The 22,746-nt window shown below is 41.1% G+C and overlaps 1 protein-coding gene across 2 annotated transcripts in view; it reads left to right on the top strand.

The window, feature by feature from the left end:
• HS6ST3 (heparan sulfate 6-O-sulfotransferase 3) overlaps nucleotides 1–19,153 on the top strand; it is a 292,653-nt gene extending 273,500 nt beyond the window's left edge. The window contains exons 2-3 of one of the 2 annotated variants that reach the window (XR_007201878.1): nucleotides 13,438–16,656; nucleotides 16,849–19,153. Coding sequence is in view for 1 of the 2 variants with exons in the window: in XM_048295799.1 (XP_048151756.1) it covers nucleotides 13,438–14,143 (706 nt within the window). In the remaining variant the exon portion in view is untranslated. Of the gene's footprint in view, nucleotides 1–13,437 lie in introns of both variants that reach the window. The other variant, XM_048295799.1, reaches the window with a different exon arrangement.
• Nucleotides 19,154–22,746: the final 3,593 nt, after the last annotated feature.

Raw genomic sequence — 22,746 nt, forward strand, 5'->3', positions numbered from 1 at the left:
CCTTAACTGTGGTGCCTACGGGATGCATTGTTACAGAGCTGAAATCACTCATGGTCGCCCACTTTGGGCTTTGACTACAAATTGCAATATAACACAGAACGAGGCTGCATCCTGGAGGCTGCCGCGCCATGGCAGCGTGACCTGGCTCTGTGTCTGTGTCTGTGTGTGTGTGAAAGGTCTCATTTGGGCTGGGTATTGCAAGTAGTGAACTTGGAAAAGCTTTATCAAAGTTCTTTGCATGCCAAGCGTGTAGCGGAAATTGTGCATAAAAACTGATTCCCTTTAAAACTACAGTCTTTCTTGTATGAAATTCCATCATAAAGTCACTTCTAGTTGGTAAAAGCTTTTTTCCTAAGATACCATAGTATCTGTTGACAAAAGCTTTATGACATCAATTTTTGGAAAGCAAGTTAAGCCTTTGCTAAGATTTGGGGAAGATTAGAGGGCCCCCTTGTGGATATTTTATGCATGTAGGTGTCTATATATATATTTATCTCTGTAAAAAGGTACCTGTGAGATCAGTGGAGAAGGAAGATGGCAATTTTGCTTATAGCTTTGAGTTACATTATTCATACCAAACATTTCTGGGTTTTCTTAGACTTATGCATTCATACCAAATATTTCTGTGTTTGCTCAGGTGCTACAAAGTATTTTAGTAAAACACGAAGTTCAGTGTAAAATGGAAAGTCAGCAGTCTGTCATGTAAGTATTCAATGGAAATACCCTGTCATCTTCTTGTTTATCGTCTTACAGGTAAAATCACACAGTTTCATTGCAAGAAAAGGAATTTTAAAAGAGGAAAAAAACCAGCATTTTTGTTTTACAGCTGGGTAATTTCCTTAGGTTTTGTGAACTGTTTCAATGTATGAATAGGGAGCACTACCCTTATAATGTGTTCATGAGTACAATCACCTGAAGTTCTTTTATCTCTGTATTGTCATGTTGTTTACCTTAGGGGAGGCAAATCTCAAAAGTTATGACCAAACATAGTTGCTTTAAAAACTCAGCGGGTAGGACAAGAAAATGATTGTGATGCCTGGATTTTGTGATGATCATTTATAATTTATGGTCATTATGCTTGACGTCAGAATTAATAAAGATTTGAGGCAAAGCTTAGAGAGAATAAATTAATGTACTTTCAAAGGGATTTCAATTACTGAGCCCTTTTTATTGTTAATTACTTTATTAATTGAGCAGAATTGCTGTAGTGATTCAAAATGCATTGCAGTGAAAAATCCCACAGAACTTTTATCTGAGTATCCCAGACTTGGAAAAGAGTGCCTGCAACTGAGCTATTAGTTGGAAATCAGAGAAAGCTCAGCTAGGGAGGGAACCTGGTTACACTTGTGGCACAAACTGGTTTCCAATGAAGCCAGTTATAGAAGAACACTGGTGATGCTTGTGCTGCATGTCTTACCTAGCCAGAGAATAAAATGGGATAGCAACAGCTCCTTCAAAAAACAGGAAGAAGATGAAAATAAACATTGTAGTGAATTTAAAATAGCTAATTTTGCTTTGTTTTAGACCTAACAAAATCTGACTGAGGAAATGTAAATATCAGAAGATTTAAGGATCTGGCTACATTTTATTTGTTTTTTCAGGGGATCTTTGAAACTGCATTTACCAATCAAGCGTATCCCTGCAGGCAGCCAGGACCCTTGTGATAACAGATCTCTCATAATTCTGCATGAAAGTATGTAGAGATTTTTTCCTTTATAACCATTTTGAAAGGCCTTATGTTGTTTACATTACTGAATAGGCAGGAATTCTGTATTCCCACCTTTTTGCCCTGGAGCTGGAGGAGTGCTCATTCTCCCAGGCAGTAACCTGCCCCATGGAGACTCCTCCTGAAACAGGGACTTGTCTAGCCTTTTTGGCAGCTGCTGAGAGACTGTGACCTGATTGTGAGGAGGGTTTTGTGGTTTTTCCTTTGAGCTTAAGGGATATTTTATGAATCCTGTTATGCCTAGCTGTTGCCCATGACTACAGGTATCAGACTTGCTCAGGAGGGTCTCTTCCCGAATGGGTTTTTGTAACCCTTTAAGGCTATATTGGCAAAATAAGCTCAAACTGCAGGTCCCGTGTGAAGCACTGTCTTCAGGTTTGCTCTTCCCTTGTCCCTTGCCTGTCATCACCTTTCTTTTCTCTGGCCAGCTCTTGTTTTCTGCTGCCACTTCCTGCTGTGGGCCATCCCCTTAGCTCATTTCCCCTGTACTTTTAACATCTTCCTGAGAAAGGCACCTTCAGAACTTCGTCCCCAGGCTGGGGCCAGAGGCAGCTCAGGGAGGTGGGTAGGACAGTAGTGCAAATGCACCCTTATTTCTTGTTCCCTTCTGTGCAGTGGCATAGGAAATAAAGAAAAAAAAGAAAACAGCAATTTTGAGTAAATGAGTCACATGTACCCCAGATTTACACAGTTCTTTTCAGACACAGCAACCGCCCAGGCACAATAGTGGCAAGATAGAATGGGGGGAATGTGAGCAATGGATTCCTCCTTTGCCGGTCCTGGCCATTAAAGATTTCTTATTCTCCCCAGCACAAATACCTTGCATATCTTTAAAGAATCTTGTAAGATGCTGCACATCTATTGCTTTTGAATAGTATTTCCTCCTGTGTGTGCTCACACCCTGCTCCTTAAGAGGTGCAAGGGGTTTTTTACGCGTGTGCTTGATAGAACAACACAATTCTTATTGTTTGAATTATTATTGCATTTTGTATTTGTATGTCTTTCAGCAAGGTTCTTACTACTTCACTCCTTTCAGCAATTTAAGGAATACTTAGAACAACTGAGCTTGATATAATTTAGGTAAAGAACAAAAATCACTGGAGGGAACTTTGTTGGATTTGTGTCTCATCAAGAAATGATTTACAATTTGTATCAAGCTTGTTTGTTTTTCCATCAAATCGCCTCATCTAAGCATTTCTATTCCAGACCACTTCACTCTGAAACAAATTGTCATTTCCCCATCTTAACCGACCTCTGTGTTCTCACATGCACCAAAGCTGGGGCCACCAGCCTCTGGGCTGTGACATGTAAATATCCAGCATCCATCTGTGATAGCAGAATGGAAATTTACCTTCAATAAAGTATTTGATAGACCAGCATCTGCAAAGTTATTATACAAGGCAGAAAACATGAGGCTGAGCCTAAAAATTTTCTGGTGAACAAGAAGCTGGTAACAAAATAGGATGTGCTGAAAGAGGAACTTAAAGGAAAGTTATCCATTAATTTCCACAGGGCTAGTCTTAACTCTGACCCTATTTCAGGTTTCCATTACTGATATTGGCACTAAAACCTTAAGTATATCGATGGAATTTGCTTAATGACCTTGAGGATTTCATAAAAATAGGTTTGGTAGTGCAAAGTGCATGGTCATGCATCCGAAGCCAGCAGAAACAGATATCCTCTGAGTGCTTGCCTGCCAAAATGGGGGGTCTTCATATTCGTAGAATCACAGAATGGTTTGGGTTGAAAGGGACCTTAAAGACCATCTAGTTCCAACACCCCCTGCCATGGGCAGGGACACCTTCCATTAAACCATCTTAGCCAGTCACACGGTGAGTCTGAGCTTCCAGAGTTATGTGGCCACATAGAGAACCAAATGCAATGTGAGGGTGTATCAGAGGGTGTATACATTGCCAGTGGAGGTAAGAAATGTTTATTGTACACGGCACCTCTAAAGCCCCGTGTGAAATTTGCTCAGTTCTAGCCATGTAATAGTGAAATTTGAAGTCATGCAAGTTCTAATGCCAGGAAAGGACTACTGTGATGATCAAAACCTGGGACAAATCTCAGGAGCTCCTTACTTTTGTAAGCCCCCTATCAAAAGCTGGCATAAAAAGCTGAGATGTTGGAAAATTCAGTGAAAGGGTCTAAGCATGACCCAAAGGTTTTGAGGACTGCAGTGTGGTCTCTTACAACTTTTCTTATCAGAGGAAACAATAAAAACTAGTTCAGCTTTGTAAATTGAGAATTGAGAGGTGTGATTGCTCTCTGATCTTCAGGTTAAATGCTATGTCTCCTTCTCTGATGTTACATTTATAAATCTCCTTGATGTATTTGCAGTGTTAACTCAAGAACAACTGGATCTAAGTAGACCAAGGCCAGGTTTTGTCTGGGAATAAGACTTGTATTCCTAACTGTAAGAAGCTACCTTCACAAGATGTTTTCAATAGGAGCAGTGGCATGAAAATGATATTTCAAAAGGGGCTAGGATGCTTTAGGAAGGGGATAATGGAGTGCTGTTATCTGGGCTAGCAGAGTAGGGCACTGCGATGTCTCTGAGAGCTTTCTTTCACTAAATAAATCAACGGATTTCTGCATATCTGCTCATATTACTCTTTATTTTCTTCACTGCCAATGAGGCTGAGCTTACCTACATGTTTAAATATAGAGTAAAATGCCCAACTTTATGCTCTGTGTTTGAAAATTTATTCCTAAATCCTGAAGGCAACACACAGGAAAAATCTCTATTAGCTCAGAGCTCACACATACTCATATGCTATTCATGTGCTTTTTCTAAACTACTGGGATGAAAACCGTGGGTAACTACATCATTTCATTAGCCTAGGAGCTGCTCAAGATCCAGACTTGATACCTGTGAACAGAATTAATTTCTTTAGGGACATGTAGTGGCTGCACTGTCCTCTCCAATTTCTGCAGACTCTATATTGAATAACATGTCATTGAAATAAATATTCATGAAGTTGCTCAATAATTCAGGGTGTGCTGATTTGGAGCATTATAGCCCTAGTTAAAATCATATTTAAAAAAACCCACAATCTCTTAAAAGAGACTAAAAATCCTCTGTACTGTTCCTGGAGTGGTCGGGAAAGACCAAGGCAGAATGGTGATGATCTAGTTGGCGAGTTGGTTCTTGTTTGATGTGTTGTCTGACAGGCCTGTACATTTGTTGACAGCAGATTTTCAGCTGTTATTCAGAATCCCAGAGCCCCTGGGGCGGGGAGTGACTTCAGAAGGTCTCAAATCCATCCCCCTGCTCAAATCAGGGTCACCACTGAGCACAGGTGGGGTTGCTCAGAGCGCTGTCCAGCTGGATATTCAAAATCTCCAAGGGTGGAGGAAGCAGAGCTGCTACTGACAAAACTTTCCAATGATTAATTATTCTCATAATGAAAATTGTTTTCCTTGTATTCTCACACTTTTCAGTTTATGGCTATTGTCCCTCATTAGCTATCCCACCATGCACAAGAGTGAAAAGCCTTGCTTTACCTTCTCACTGGCCTCTTCTTAGGTGCTGAAAGGCTGCTGTTTGATCTCCCCCTAATGTCTTAGACACATCTTTGAAATTCTTCATTAAAATCTGTATCCTCACAAATTTATATTCTCCTATGTCAAGAAAAAAAGTCTCAGCACTCCCACTTTCTTCTTGCAGCAGTAGGTCCCAAGATACATTTTCACTGCTGATTTTGAAGGGCATGTGGCAATGTGACACGTCAGGAATGTGATTATTATTGTCATGATTATTCATTATTTTTAAAAAGTAAAAAAATCACATGTCCTTACTCTAAAAGCAGACAACATTTTAAAAGGGAATTGTCCGTTTGCATAGTCCAAGGCCAGTTGTCTTCATTCCTGAAGTATTTAATAAAAAAAAATTAGAGTCTCCACAAATGTGGTTTTTTACCATTGTTTTAAGTACAGATGTAGTGCTGGATTTTGAAACTCATCTTTTTTTCTATATTATATGAATCTATGAGCCAGTGCTGTGTTAAAATAGCTTACTTGATATCTCATTCTTCTCATATCTTTGCATAGCTCTACGCCATTATTGAATTTGTTCTAGCTTCACATCAAGGAAAATTGGACTCTTTAAGTGGAAAAATTCCTAATGTTGTACATGCAGCATTTGTGTTGCCAAAGGTTCACTCCCTTTCTTCTACCCTTCTGGATTACCCTAAATCACTACTGTTAAAAGTAGTTTGATGTCAGAGAGTGAGTCATCTCTAAAGACACTCCTTGTCATCTGTCATTCTTTAATCAGGTGTAGGACACTAATCTTCTGATCAACAACCATGCAAAAAAAAAGATAAAACAGTGCTATAAAGCTTTCCTGAGGTTTTTCTGATGGCATGGATACAGAATTTAATTTGATATGTCAGAGGATATTTTTAAAGAAAGAAGGGCTTGCAGTATCTAAACAGAAAACTTGGGAGTTTTATAATGAAAGCAGTGAATTACTGTAAAAGAAACTGAAGTTGGTGACAGGGAGTATTCCTCCTAACATGCAAGGAAATACAAGGTTTCACATTTCTTAAGTGCCTCACAATGCCCAATCACCCCATTTCTCTTGCCTGTAACAGACTGTCATCACAAATAACTTCCCAAGCAACCACCTTTGCTTACCAGAACCAGAAATACAATCCCAGCTGTCTGACTCCCAGCCCTCCCTCTGTCACGCTGATATACTGATAGATCAGCAAGGACAACAAAATTATAATGGACTATTTTTCTAGCAGTCCACTGGATTGGAGATTTGTGTGAAACAATACAGAACTTGCTAAAAAACTTTGTTTTGCTTTGGGGAATGCTCCAACTCTATAAGCATGTTTAGAAAGAGGTATTCTACCATGACTGGTAGATGTATAGGTACAAAGAGGCATGAAATGGAGATTATCTGTAGTTACTCCTCACTCATTACAAAATGTTATGTTAGTGGTTAGTTTTTGATGTTGGCCTGAACTTTGCATTCTGTGAATACGTCCCTTCAGGTAAGGACCCTTTGGCTCTAGGCACAGGGTTCACCTTGCAGATAGAGAGACCTGTACAACACAGACACCTCCAGGTCAGCAGTTAAGCTTTTCTGCGGCCAAGGTACGCGGTGTGATGCAAAGGGAGCCTCTAAGGGATGCAGCTCGTGCCAGAGGTGGCCCCTGCCACGGCCAGACACACAACACTGCCTGTGCTGAGCAGCTTCCTGCTGGTTTCAGAGCTTGCCTCGATGTGTAGCTCATATGTAGACCACTGCAATTAGATGTCCTACCCTGGAAGTAGCATCCAGTCCCTTCTCTGACCAGGCATATCCTATGGATTTAGCTGCTCTTTATGGTACTGGAGTAACAAAAGCCAACAGAGGCTTGTGGCCAACTCATAAATAGGAAACAATGGCCAGTTTTTATTCCAGTTGGATTCAGAGCCATGGGACCAAATTTCAGAGGAATAATGAGACACATCTAAAATTTTATAGTTTTGTACCTCAAAATTAAAGCTGGGGTTTTTTTTGTTTTTCTTTTATTTTAACTCTGCTAAGTTCTCCTTTAATGTCGAGTAAGTGTCTGTACAATATTACAGCCACTAAGTAATTACAGTGCTCATCATCCCAGATAAAAACAGCAGAAATGGTGAGTGCTCAGATCCTCTGAGAAAACAGCCAAATAAGTGCTTTTCCTACATGCTGAGCAGGTGATGCATGTGGTAAGAGGAGATAAACCTTCACTTTTTAATGGTGGTGGCTGTTCTTTCAGTATAAGTCTTGTAAAGAAACCCATGAAAACCTGAAAGGACAGCTACGAAATAGTATTAATGTCACAAACTTATGTAAAGGATTTCTTAGAAAACTATTCCATCACAGTGTCTAGCATCCTGTGACAGACACTAAGATTAAGAAGCCTGTGTGCTCCTGCTACATCATCTTTGCAGAAGTTTGTGGGACAGCTAGGGTTTATCTGTCTGGCTTGGTGGATAAGCTGTATGATACTTCCTGCAGCCAGATGGACATGCATATATTTTGTGCACTGTTTCATAGATTTTCATTACAGTGCCATTGTTCTGGATAAGTATACAGTCTGTTCTTGTTATTTTGGGCAGGTTATCTGTAAATTAAGCACACCATGGATGCAGAGACACTCTGCACAGAAATGCTGCCAGCCTTGAGCTGATACATCTACATTTCACTAGGATGACTGACCAGTTCAGATCAGCCTGACAATGTTTCTTTGCTTTCTGCCTTCCCCCATCCTTCCTGTTGCATGCTTTTGTTCCCTAATTGTACATGTACTGCATTATACTTATTTTTGTTTCATTTGTTTACCCTCTTCCTTTCACCATTATCCATACTGACGATACTTTGCCCAAAGAGAGGTTGCTGATTGTGGGCTAACTATTACTGCCTGTGAGAACCTGGGCTTGAGGATAAAATTGGGAAGTATATGGCTTTTGTTCACACAAAGCCGATCCTTCTTAAGCCTTCATCTTGCCACAACCTCTGTTGGTAGCAGAAGTGTGCTGACAGGATGGCTTTTGGTGGGTATTTAAGACCTTTCCTTGGGAACACACTCACTTCCACAATTAAAGCTACTAATTTCTTATCTCCACTTAGGACATAAACTTGACACGGGCTTTTATTTTCCTTTCTACCAGAAAGAACCAGAATGTAGATGGTTTTATGGTACACCTGGATTTTTCAGTCACTTTGGTTTTTCTTTCTTCTGTCTGCTAATGTTTTCCAAAATACTCTCTGGTGACTCTTTTTCTCCACCTCAAATACTCTTCTGTCTCTGCGTCCGCTGCCATGAGCACACTCTTCTCCTTTTATGAAGATGCCATTCATCCTTATTCCCCAGGAGGCCCTATAAGATGTTTTTGTTCTCAGTGTGTGGTGATCCTTCAAGTATTTAGTAAATCTCCCTCAGCCGGGACATCTGTTCCATGGTGATAGAAGAGGCAAAATGCCCTGGTTTGGGATCACCTCTGCTAATAGCAGACTCTGCTCCTCTGAAATTAATTTCTAAACCAGAGCAATACTATTGAAGGATTAATGTAAGATTAGAGTATTTATATTAAAATACCTTATAATGTGGAAGAAATACATGTTCTTAGGTTATAACTAGAAGCTCGTTTTATCTGTTCTGTTAATTAAAGGTTTTCTTTGCCTAACGCTAATGAAGAGATTGGATTTCATGCAAGTAGGACTAGAGCCGTAGGAATTACCAAGTACTTTATAACTCTAGTGTAAACAGCAGTGTGCAGCCCACGCTTCACACTGGTGCTTGTTTGAGCCCTTGCATGGATCATCAGGCCCTTGCCCTGACCATCACCTTTCCAAAAAATCAACTATCCCATAGTAACAACTCCAATAATCCATTAGTTTCAGTACATCATGCTCGAAAGGAGATTGCTTAATCTAGGGAAGCTGCATAAAGTTTCCTTTCAGGAGGAGCTAACACTGTGACTAGGGGGCTGGTGTTTGAAATTAAATCTAGACTGTTCTTACATGACTACGTGTTTATAGAGACAGTCACAAGATACATTGGCAAACACACACTTATGCATTTACTATCATTTTTGTATCATTGACAAATCCAAGTTATGGCCAGATTTCAGCGTAAATTTTTGCACACACATGCACATGCTGATATAGATATTGATTACATAAATATAAATATATATATATATATAAAACTTGTATGGTTTTTAACTAATTTGAAATATTTTATGTAAAATATCTTCTCCCTGACATACCAGCATATTTTTTTTGGCTAGCCTTTAAGCACCAAGGGTGTCTCTGACAGTAGTTTCAGTAATCGATTATGGGAGTCTATTAAAATGAAGGCAAGAAGTCTGTGATGAGTTTGCTTTGACAAACAGGGTAACAGAAGTCATTACTTAATTCTTTGCTCAGTATTTCCCACAGTGGGTAGCCCTGGAGTTCAACATAGCCACATAAGTGTGAGCATGGGTGATGCAAGAGGGTCGCTTACACTGACGAGAACAAGTGAACATCTGTATTCAGAGTGGCTCAAGCATGTTCAGTATTTAGCTAACTTTATGCTATTTTACTGAACAGTGAAGAAAGGCCATATCCTGTTTCATATTTTTACAACCAACTTCTTGTCTTTATTATGAGCTGACTCCTTGGCCATTCCCAGTGTGATTGAACACTTGTGTGTGAGGAACTGAGGGCTCCAAAATACTTCTATAATTATTCCATAAGTGTCAACATTTGAAAACAATTTGAAAACAATTTCCTAAGATAAGTTTTATAATTTTTATAATTTTACAACTGAAACAAATGTTCATGGCCTTCCTGTGTTTATTTATATCATTATTCTAGAGACATGACACCCTTTTCCATAAAAGAAAACTTGGTGCACAACTTGAGTGCAGCATCCCTCCAGTCCAGGGGTAGCATGTAACAGTGTCATCTGGTCAGTGTCCAGGATTAGGTAGAAGAAATCTTAAGGTCTTCCAACCTCAGATTGGTTAAAAGGGTGACAGAGGATCACAAACAGAAGGTTAATCAGAAGGTTGTAAATGATGAATGCAGCATAAGTTATCAGCCCCTCAGAAACTAAAAGTGTGTCAAGCTGCTGTTAAAGAATGTCTACCAGTTGAAGAAGCCATTCAATGGGTAACACAAGAAGGCAACTCTGAAAGCTGCAGAAACCAGAAGCAGATTAATCTGGGCAGGAAAAACTCTGCAGAAGTTAGGTAGTCACGAGGAGGAGCAGCAGCAGACTGGCGAAGGTTTCTGGCCCAGTGTGCAGAAGGGAAGCTGCGGGTGTTATACAAAGATGTGCTGTTCTCATTTCCATGCATTTGCTTTGTACTCCTGTCTATTGCACATCAAACACATTTACATATCCAGGGCTGAAATGGAAATGATTGATGCAAAGGAGGTATTTTTGTTAATTGTTGTTGCTCTGAGTCATGCCTGGCTGGGGCTGCTGGAGATGGGTGAAGAAAGACAGAACTATTATTAGCGCTATAAATAACTGTCAAGAGCAACTTTTAAATCTGTCTGTTACCACATATTAACATCCAAAATTACCTGCAGAGAGGAGGGGCAGCAATACAAGGACGAAGCCAGTGCCCCATCTTTGTTGATGTAGATGTGTGCAAATGCCTCTTTGTCCATTGTTTTTTTGTCTCTGCTCCCTTGGAATTTCAACCATTTTTGGTCACAACCCTATCAGTGCCTGCTGGATGTTGCAACAACAACTTCTTACGCTCAGAGTTGATGGGTGTTTGAGAGTTGGGCTGTTTTATCTGCACAGCACTTGTGAAATGTGTCCCCTTTTTTCCCTGTAAAATGGAAGGTAGTTCTTAATGTGCTCTTATACATGCAGTATAGAGCCAAGATGTGATGAAAATCCAGTCTGAGAAGAGAAAGCTGTGCCTGAAGTGCCCAAAGACTGCTTTTCATAGTGGAACTATCCTGCAGAGCACACAAGAGGATTTCTTGTACTTCCTGCTCTGCAGGACAAAAGGGATTTTAGAAATACCTGTCTATGAAGGGTTGTGTGATTCTTGGGTCCCCTGTTGATGTGGGCTGTGTAAGTAACTGAAGGGGACCAAAACAGCTGACATGAGGTTTGGCCATGTGTGAGCAGCAGTCAGAAGACCCAAGCTCCAAATGATTTTGGAAATGCCATCCTTCAAAGTATTGTCTGATGCTGACAGAAATCATGGCTTTCAGTGCAAGTGATAGGGAAAATACATCCATGGCACTTCCTAATTTAAATCCACCTGTAAAGCTTCTGCTGTGAAATAAGTCTTGAAACAGCTGTTTCTATTAGATAGTAGTTCAGGAAATTACCCTGCAGCAGAACATAGTCCATAGTTTGGTCTCATAACCTTATTCTGGAAAATATACATCCTGTAGGCAGAAAATTGAGAATGAATAAGAATGAAGCATTCAGACCTGTTTCCCTTTGCTTTGTCTGCACTCTGGAATATATTTGCATATTTAGCAGTATGTGGGGAAATAAATATTTTTATGGTAAACCTAAGGTTTATGGAGATGGTGAACCCTTAGTGGCAGGAAGTAGGTGGTATCTGAAAAAGCAAAGTAATTGTCTTGGAGGTTGTCCCAAATTTTGAGATTTTTCATTTAAGTGGAGTTAGCTCTTGTATGAGATGACTCTCCCAAAATGTTGGTTTGTTTACAGGGTAGCTTGTCTTCAGCAGGCTTGCTTCCTGCTTACTTCCCTCATCCTTCTCTAGGCTGAAGAGGAGGTTCTGAGATGTGGATACAATACTGCTGCTAGCAAGAATTTTTCTTGCTTCTTTCCAGTGCCATGAGATACTTTTCTCTCTCACGGAAGAGATTAGCAGAGTTCTATAAACACCTGCGACCTTGCAGAGCTTTGTTTATGGTACAGTAGAAAAATATTTTGACAATGGATGTTTTAGGATTTTAGTCACCCCAAGGGGTGGCTGATCCTTTGACCAATTAGACTATGAAGAAAAAAGTCTATAAAAGAGTTTGTAAAATAATTAAATGAATCAATCTTGCTGCACAATTCCTGCCTCCTCTCCTCTCCTCCCTACCATTGCGGATACCATAATACTGAGACCAGACTTTTCTTAAGAAATCTTAGGGCTCATGATTTATTAATGTGTAGTTTGCAGTAAGATGAGTCATGCAAACTCACGAACCTATTTTTGTACCAGACTATGCGTTAATTTTAGTCATGAATCCTCTGGTTATTCTAGCTGAGAGAAACCATAAGTATTTCAGTTTTGCTTTGTGTTTATGCTATCACCTTATAATTCAGGTGAGTTATTACTGAGTAAAACATCTCTCAGTAAAAAACCCTCAATCTGTGAAAGCCTCCTTGATGCATATTTAATTGCAGTCCCTTTCAGATTGCCATAAATAAGACATACAAACTGAATTTAATAGCAGAAAGATGAACTGACAGTGTGAGTTCTGTAGTTACTTTCTCTATTTCAAATCAATATATCTTGGTGTCTCTTTTGTATTCTTGACAGGTGAGGTTGAATAATGATAATCTTTATACCAACAAATGCTTTTGTACTGCACGATTATAACTAATTTCAATCAAGCACTTGTCTAAAATTAAGTCATATGAATGGATTTTTGGTCTCTTATTATCTTCACTCCAACCCACTTAATAACAGGGTTTTTCTTAAGTAGGTGGCTCATGCCAGTCTTCCACATGGTGTTATTTTTAGCACTTGCACCATCCATATGAAATTGTTCATACTTTTCTTGGATTGTGACCAAGCGCTGTAGGGATTATCATCCTGTGCATCTTGTGAGATGTGCACGTCTCAGTCCAGAAGAGAAGTGGCAAGATTATTTCAATCACTTTTCACACTTTTTCTGATATTGCTGGCGGTTAGTATTTCAACATGGAGGGGAGAACACTTCAGTTAACTGGTTTCTATATAAAGTAACTATCACTGAACAGTTGATAGGTCAAAGTAATTCCGTTTCTCTGATAACTGCTTATTTCCTTTCATCTCTCTCTCTCCCCCCCCCAATTTACCTTGTGTTTTATTCATGGTATTTATGAAGATTTTACTGTCTCAGAAAGAGTCACCTGTAGCACCTACATTGCACTGGAAAAAGTGAAGGGTGTGGTGCCAGCGGCGGGTAATGTTTTTATTGGAGAATAAATAGGGAAATCTACTGAAGTCTTAAAACTGTGTTTAATTCTATGTTTCAGGAATTTCTATTACATCACCATGCTGAGGGATCCAGTGTCACGGTACTTGAGTGAATGGAAGCATGTGCAGAGGGGTGCGACGTGGAAAACATCCCTTCATATGTGTGATGGAAGAAGCCCGACACCAGACGAGCTGCCTACCTGTTATGAAGGAGATGACTGGTCTGGAGTCAGTTTACAGGAATTCATGGATTGTAGCTACAACTTGGCCAGCAACCGCCAGGTGCGCATGCTGGCAGACCTCAGCCTGGTGGGGTGCTACAACCTGACTTTTATGAATGAGAGTGAGAGAAATATGATTCTTCTCCAAAGCGCCAAGAACAATCTGAAAAACATGGCCTTCTTCGGCCTGACGGAATTTCAGAGGAAAACACAGTATCTCTTTGAGAGGACATTCAACCTGAAATTCATTTCACCATTCACCCAATTCAACGTCACGCGGGCCTCCAATGTGGACATTGGCGAGGATGTGCGGCAGCGGATAGAGGAGCTGAATTTCTTGGACGTGCAGCTGTACGAATACGCAAAGGACCTGTTCCTGCAGCGCTTCCAGTACTCCAAGCAAGAGGAGCATCAGAAGAACAGGCTAAAGAGACGAGAGGAGCGGCGACTGCTGCGGGAGCAGAGAGCTCACCAGTGGCCAAGGGAAGAGGCAGCAGAAGTAGCTGTTACTGAAGATTATAATAGTCAGGTTGCAAGGTGGTGATGCTCCTCCATCTTGCCTAACCAGTGAGAGGATCAGATTGTTTGTGCAACGTGGCTACCTGGGAATTAGCCAACGGAGACCTACTGCTTTGGTAAATGAGACCACGTCTGACAACTCCCCCTCCTTATCTCAGTTTTTCTTGGTTTCTGCCAGTGAGAATGTATTTTTTTCTCAATAGGTATTGATTAGTGTTATTAAATGGCAGTAGAATAAGATTCCTGTCGGAAAAGACTTCCTTCAAAGGTCTTATCTATGAGGATGGGTTGAAGAGAGAGAGAGAGAGAGAGATTGCATTAAGAGATGTACCCTGTACAATGTGAGCTACTAAAACTTGTGCAGACATGAATGATAAATTGGGGAAAAATACCTGGCTTGGTTCTTTTGTGACATGAGAGCTGGTTTATTTCGTACTGTTCATTGAAACTGTAGTGCATAACTTTCTAGTGAATGAAATGGAGAAGGTGCACACATTGCCCTTCAAACTTCTACATGCTGTGTTTTGATTAAGGGAAGAATTTGATGAAAAAAGACATAGGAAGTGTTGGATTGGGGCACTGTTCCAAAGGTCAGCAGTCAGAGATTGATTAGGTGAGATGGTGGAGAGGTTGGCTTATTTTCCTGCAGATGCTGAGAGTACTAAGCCAGCCAGGTAGGAACCATCTTTCTGAGTGCATGTGGCAAAGGCGAGCTTTGAGAAATGAGGTCTGTGGAGCAGCTGAGCACACATCGCAGAGATTATCTGGCTGGGGGCAATGAAATCTGCCTTCACATTCACAAAAGGGGTCAAGCAAACTCCAGGGAGGAGGAAATAGAGAAGGAAAAGCTTAAATATTGGTGTGACATTTTCCAGATTTGCTGTAAAAGCCTGGAGATACATTGTCTGTGAAGGTAGGCAGGTATATGATATTGTCTGTTAAAATACATTGATGCTGAGTGCATACAATTTAAATTGGTTTTCTCTCTAACTACAGTAGTGGCTAGAAAAAAAATCAGCTTTCATTTTTATAGGATACGTAATGGATATGTGGAAAGTCTTCATATTTATTACTCTATATGAAGATTCTTTGTAAATTTATTGTTTTCATGATGAGAGATCTGTATCTGTTTTTCTTCCTTGTCTAGAAAAAGGTTAAATGGGTTCTTCCTCCACATGTTACATTCTTGTGGCTAAACTGCATCTGTTTATTCCAAGATTTTATGTTGTTCCATTCGTAATAGTGAAATTTTAAAAAGAGGGTCCTATGCACCATAGATCTTCTGAGAGAGTTTTTTTTCCTTCTTCTTCTGGCATAAATGTAAAGCATTAGGAGGAAATTTCTCTAAGTGCCTCAACATGGCTGCTAAATCAAGATGCTGAAAGTATATTATTGCATGCATGAATGGCTTTTACCTTACAGATTTGCTAATTAGAAGTACTGGAGTACCTGATGTGGATGCACATTTCTCGCTTGTTTTCAAAATTCAAGGTTTCTATCCAGTTGGTTGAAAAAATAATGTGTTACAGAAAAAAGAGGCTCAATTTGAAAGTTTGTCCCTTCATTTCCGAGTTGGATTTTTTTTTTGGTGCATGCTGTATCTTCTTTTCTTCTGAAAATGCTATTGCTACTTATCTATGCAGAATGTAAAAAATACAATCTAACGATCCTGCTGAGAGGTAATGCATACAATAACACACTGAACATGAAATATCATAATAGCATTAAGAAGTGAAGAGTGCTACCAGGATGATGCCTCATTATCAATGTAGTTCATTAACAATATGCTGCTTTATGTTTGATTGTCAATATGTTACTCTGGGGTGAGTAGTGGTGGGTTTTGGTCCCTAATACCTCTTCCACTCATGGATCATGTACATCTTCTCCCACCTCCACATTCAGAAGGGAAAAGGCAGGGCTGCAGATTGTTGTTCTCCTGTCTGAGCATGGGATGTCTGCCTTAGAGGAGAGTGAGAAGCTCTCTAGGCTACTGGACGATGCTGCTTGGATCCCCATCACCTGGAAGAGGCGCTCAGACACCTCGCTCACGTATGGACACCAACCTTCCGAGACGTAAATTGAAATCTTTACAGTCAAGGACTGAAGCTCGCTCTGGGTGTCCTGGCTGCAGGACAGTGAGGTCATGAAGAGCGAAGGCTCACTGGCACAACTGCACCTTTAGCATGGTGCATGTTATTCACAGTGACCTGACATCTTACCTGCTGGCACCAGGGCTTTAGGCTGGGCTGGCCCTGGCCCTGTGGAGGGAAGGAGCTTTCTGGTCGGTGACACAGGAATGATGGAAACTCTTGCATCTCCCCATTCCTGTGCCCATTGCCACATCTTGCTGGAGACCACACAGCATGAGAGGGGAAGGATGCTTTTGGCACCTGATGCCCTGTCTCCAGGATTTGCAGGTGCTCTTCTTGTTTCCATGAGCACAGGGAGCTCGGGGTGCTGGGGAGACCCTGAAGGGCAGGGGAGAAGCCAGCCATGTGGGAAGAAAGATGCAAGGCCACACTCACATTAAGGAGCAAGGTAAGCAAGGAAGTAAAATAAATGCCAACTCTTGTTTTGTAGTGCATCCCTTCCTCTTCCTCCTAAGTGCAAAAAAATAGTTGCCCCTTCCTCACATACCTTACTCATTGCCCAGCGGGCCACCTCTCTATGCTGCCCACAGCAACTGGGGCCTCATTTTTCATTTAGAAAATGCAGTGTTTTCTTTTCAAGGGAAAGGAGACAGTGCTCAGAAATACTTCCCTGGAGCCTCACCAGTGACTGTAAGTATCAGTTTCAGCTGTCTAAGCATACCAACTGTTCTCCAGACTGTTCCTTCTGCCTGATACAAAACAAAGCCTAATGAGGAAAATCGAAGCAGTTTATAGGTGGCTTACATTAGCTTTAATAGTTTGGCAACATCTTAATGTGATGCCTAACCTTTTTCATCAGTTATTTCCCAGGAGTCAAGATTAGGGTCCTGAAGAGCTGTTAATGTGCTGCGGCATCTATGTTAACGGCATTTGCCTTAACACTTGGGATTTAGTTAAAATTGAAGTTGTTTGTTGGATTTTCTTTTTTCCTCTGGAGCCAAGTAGCCCTGGTTGTGCAGGAGTGGGTTTGTTGCTTTTGTTGTTCGGGGGTTTTTCTGGGACGGGTGGGCAGTCAGCAGTTAAGACCTTGCCCAGAGCCCTGCGACTGAAGGACCTGGCACCTCCTTCCCTAGCTCCAGCAGCAGATCCAGCAAACTCACTGCACCAACAATTCTGTTTTTCTTAGCAGAGTTTCCTTCCACATGACAAATAAAGCAGTTTGGAAACACCTTCAGGCTGATTTCTAAGACACAGGCCTGCAGCTTTCCTCCTCTTGGGCACTGTGCCTGAAATAATGTAATGCAAAAGCAAAAGAAAGGTCCTGCTTCACATCTCTGTTATTCCAGGTTTTTATTGCTCTGACAGCATAAACTTCACCATAATTATACTGGCCCATATAAGATCAGGGAGCAGCATGTTTCTTTGTAAAGCTTCATGAGCAGCAATGCTATAAGATTTCTGTCCATCTTCCTGGCATTATTTTGTTGCTTAAACAAGGCAGTTTGGCTTCTGCTACTGTGGTGCTGAAAAAAATCTCAGTCTTTTGTAATGGCGATGTACTTGCTAATCTCTCCCATCACATTCCCAGCACTGCCTTTTCCAGTTATATAATTCACTGTAGGCTTGGAGTGGACAGAGAAACATGCTGTGTCATTAGAACTTGTTCCTGATAATTTGATGTCTAGTTCAAGCACTCACCTTATGGCCTTATGGCCTTATTAAGGAATGAAAATTTGTCCTCTCTTCCCCACTCATCAGTGCTGACAGTAAAAACCTTTTTCACCATCAAGAAAGAAAAAACCCGCTGTTTCTGATGTTGGGTATTTTCCACTGCTATTGTATTAGTAGGGAGGCTGTCATAGCCTTGCTAGGGATTCTACCCAACATGCAGCAGTTATTTGCTATTCACTAAAAACAGAAATACAGAATAAAAAAGTCATGGAAGTCAGATCCAGAGCCACACTTCATAACTGTATCATACCCATTCAACCAAATGGCACGTCACATCACCTTTGGGTCTGGATATGTTTCAGATTTGACATCCATGACTAAATCAGGAGGCTTTTAAAGTTGGTTTTCTCGTTAGCACATGCTTCCTTCTGCCCTAGTGGGATCTTGTTTCCCACCTGCACTCTTGTATCAGTTATGAGTGCTGCTGTTTTAAAACGTATCTCACTTTTTCTTCCCTCTGTTGCTGTTCCCCTGATACATATGGAATTATTCTTTTTTTTTGGTCTGGGATAAGGATTATCTTGTTTCCAGACTGGTGAGGACAACTATGTATGGGATGAACAATCAGAATTATGTCATTCTGCTGGAGTCGATGGCTGTGTCCTCCCTACATGTAACAAAAGCATACTCAGAAAAAGTACCCAGTTTCCACTGTAACACTTCGTTCAGTTTGGGTCCTGTAATACTTTCTTTGTCTACATTTCGTGGAGGGAAATGGGTTCCATAGCCTGCAATGTCCTTGGCTTTCTTCTTGGCCATATCACTAGCTCTGTGATTTCAAGTAAATGTTGGAAGAGGAAAAAAAAAATAAAGAATTCCTATCAGTTGCCATATTTAAGATGAAAGAATAAATTAATAGGCTGTAAATTACTTTATTCTTTAGGAATTTTCCTTCTGTTTATGTGCAATAATGTTTGTGAACTCTGCTACTAAGAGATTGTATTGTGAGTAATCATATATACTTTCATTCCTATTTAAAAGATAGTTTGTAGACCTAGGGATTTTCATTGATGTAAAGCACAATTTAATGAATTATTTAATGTGTTTAACCATTGTGATGTCAAAAGCAATTGTTTTCATATATTTATTTGTTGGTGGTTTTCTGTAAAATGATGCTCATTAAGAGATCTGTTAAAAATGAAGTTTTGTTGAATATTGTTGGGTCCATGAATTACTTACGAGAACAAATAAACATTGATTGTGTTTTTGAAACACTAAAGATTCCATTTTATCTACATAGCCATAAAAATGACTAAAAATGTTCCAAGTCATAGTAAAAATCTACTGTGTTTTTTTAACAAAATGTACATGGAGGAAAATCATGTTGCTATAACTTATTGTTTAATTATGTTAGGGCCCAATACCAAATCTTTTGATTTGAATTGGACTTCATTTCTGCTCCTGCAGCACTGAGGGCCAGCCCAAACTGTCAGGATAATCTCCTGAGCTCCTGTGGGGAATAATGAGAACTTGAAGACTGTTGCTGCACTGTCAGCCTCGTACTGCTGGTTTGCTCTTGAAGTCTACCTATATGAAAGCTGTGGGGTAGCCCTGTATGGTAGGGACAGTTCTGACTCTCCAGAGTTTGTCGACAGTGATGAAAAGGTCAAGTGTTTATGAGTAAGAATCATGGGAAAGGCCAACAAGGCCAATATCTTGGTGGGAGTCTGTTACAAACCAGCCAACCAGGTTGAAGAGGCAGATAAAATATTCCATAAGCATCTGGGGGAAGACTCACAACTGTTAGCCCTGGCCCTTATGGGGGACTTGAACTTACCAGATGTCTGCTGGAAATACAATCCAGTGGAGAGGAAGCAGGTTCCTGGAGTGTGTGGAAGAGAGCTTCCTGACATAGCTGGTGAGCAGCCCAACCAGGGCCTCACTGGACCAGTTGTTTGTGAACAGAGAAGAAGTGGTGGGAGATGTGATGGTCGGAGGCTGTCTTGGGCACAACGATCATGAAATTATAGAGTTTTCAGTTCTTGAAGAAGTAAGGTGTGAGTCAACAGAACTGTTGCCTTGGGTCAGGAGGGCAAATTTTGGTCTGTTTAGGACCCTGGTTGACAAAGTCCCTTGGGAAACAGTCCTGAAAGGCAGAGGAGTCCAGGAAGGCTGGACATTCTTCAAGAAGGAAGTCCTAAAGGCACAGGAGCAGATGTCCCCATGTACTGAAAGATGACCCAGCAGGGAAGAACCCCAACCTGTCTGAACAGAGAGCTTTGACTGGAATTCAGGGTAAAGTAGAGACCTTTGGAAAAAAAGGCAGGTGAACTCAGGAGGACGACAAGGATTTTGTGAGGTTACACAGGGAGAAAATTAGAAGGGTGAGGGCCCAGCTAGAACCTAATCTGGCTACTGCCATAAAATACAATAAAAATGTTTCTCTAAATACATCATCAACAAAAGGAGGGCTAAGGAGAATCTCCATCCTTTATTGGATGTGGGGGGAAACAGTGACAAAGGATGAGGAAAAGGCTGAGATACTTATGCCTTCTTCACCTCCGTCTTTAGTAATAAGACCAGTTGTTAGGATACCCAGCCCCCTGAGCTGAGAGACAGGGACCAGGAACAGAAGGTAGGCCCTATAATCCAAGTGGAAATGGTCAGCAACCTGCTACACCTCTCAGACACACAAAAGTCTATGGGGCTGGATGGGATCCACCCGAGTGTACTGAGGGAGCTGGCAGAAGGACTCACTGAGCCACTTTCCATCATTTATCTGCAGCCTGACTAACCAGGGAGGTCCCAGTTGACTGGAGGTTGACAACTGTGACATCCATCTATAAGGAGGGCTGGAAGAAGGATCCACAGGCTTGTCGGCCTGGCCTTGGTGCCAAGGAAGGTCAAGGAGCAGATCACCTCCAGTGCTTTTATACAGCATGTACAGGACAACCAAGGCATGAGGCCCAGCCAGCGTGGGTTTGTGAAAGGCAGGTCCTGTCTGACCAACCTGGTCTCCTTTTATGGCCAGGTGACCCACACTGGGGATGAGGGAAAGGCTGTGAATTAATAATTAGGACAAAAACCCGTACAATTATACATATGCCTTGCAACAGGATTGTGTTAGATAATGTTTTGCAGCCCCTTTCAGTGCCACCAATGAAATGCCCACTGCAAGTGTCCATTTTCATGCTACTCGTACCATTTCAAGGAAACAAAAGGGTTGGATGACTTTGTAATCTCCAGATTTCTCTAAATTGTGGTGGGAGTATCTCACTGCTTGCTTGGTTCCTGATGGGAAACTAGTTCCTGGGAGACAGATGTCAGCCTCCATAAACTCACACTATTGTTTGAAACCAAACTCCCAGAAGCTGCTGGCTGAGTGGGCCCAAAGGCTGGATCCTGACAGGGAAGACAAGATGGCATGGTGAGTTCATACTACTGGGGAGCAATACAGGCTGCTAAACAGAATAATCCAGTGCTGCTTATGGTGCCCTGAAGTTGCCCATTGGACCTTCAGCTGCTGTTCCAGAAGGATACAGATCTCAGAAGAGATGCTTTGTCATATACATAAACCCTGTGCAGATGCCTCAGATACTTGCAGATCTCCAAACAACAGTGTCTCTCCTTGAGAGTTATGGTTAGGAACCCAAACTGCTCTCGCATTGTTTGTAACATGTGGGGGCATCACTTGAGACAAGTGATCTGCAAACTCAAAGTCTGTCATCTTCACCAGTTCTGAGCATAAAATTACGTGTGCTGCAGGGCAGTGTGAGAGATGGAGGAGGAAAATAAATGTTACTGCGTTTCTGGGTCCTGCACTTTCCTGAAAGCAGTTATAAAGCAGGGACAGCAATATGATAAGTGAAATAAATGTCTATTGCTGAAAAATACTATTACATAGCCAAAGGAGAAATTGATTTTGCCACCAGGAGATGGATAATTTTTTCCCACATACATGGTTACATTTCAAGAAGTACATCAGAATATTGTACTGTTATGTGCAGTTTATGTCACAGTTAAAAGCAAGAGTGAGACTCTATTGCTGGACTGTATTATACATGACTGGAGGAAGGCTGGGATTTTTAAGGTTTCATTCACATTTATTTCTGTTTTACCTCTAGACGCTATCCAAAGTGTGACACCTTTCAACATTTCCTAAGAAATTTGTGAGTATGCCACTCACATTCTGAATAAAATTCAGAATATGAGCAAGTGAGATTAGATAATATGGAGGTAAGCCAATGACCCATAAATCTCAGCATCCTGTAAAAGCCCAGAGTGATGTAAATTGTAGCAGTGAGAAGACATAAGGGCTGCCCTTCTCAGAAGAGGAAGCTACTGCAGGGTTTTGTGCACTGGGTAAGCAGCTCACTGTTTCACTGTGGCACACATTGAAAGAGACTCCTTTCACATAAGTAGAGGTCAGCTGGCAGCCAATGTCCTCAGGCAACCCCTGGGGACCTCCTTAGGGGTGATGGAGGCAAATGCACTTTCAGGGCGCGAGCATCTGGCTTGCTTTGGACATTTATGATGGTGTAAGAAGAGTCTGATCCCGGAAATGTGTCTTTCCCCTCTGTTCATAAATAGGGGTAAACAATTCCCAAATATACTTTTGAGAAGGTAGAACCTCAACTGTGCCAGAGAATGAGGGGGCAGGATTTCACTTTTGAAAAGACTTTGCTTGAAATGGAATTAAGGCTTTCAAGTGGATAGGTCTAGAAATATTTGAAGATGCAACAGAGATTAGAGGGGGAGATTTGAGGACTGAGAGCAGATCTGGGGACCCTCTGTAGAAAGGTGATAATCAAAGTCACTTTAATGAGAGAGGTAGCAAAGAAATAGGAAATAAATGGGAGAGGCTTGA

Source organism: Corvus hawaiiensis, chromosome 2, assembly GCF_020740725.1.
Source record: "Corvus hawaiiensis isolate bCorHaw1 chromosome 2, bCorHaw1.pri.cur, whole genome shotgun sequence".
NCBI classification, from domain to species: Eukaryota; Metazoa; Chordata; class Aves; order Passeriformes; family Corvidae; genus Corvus; species Corvus hawaiiensis.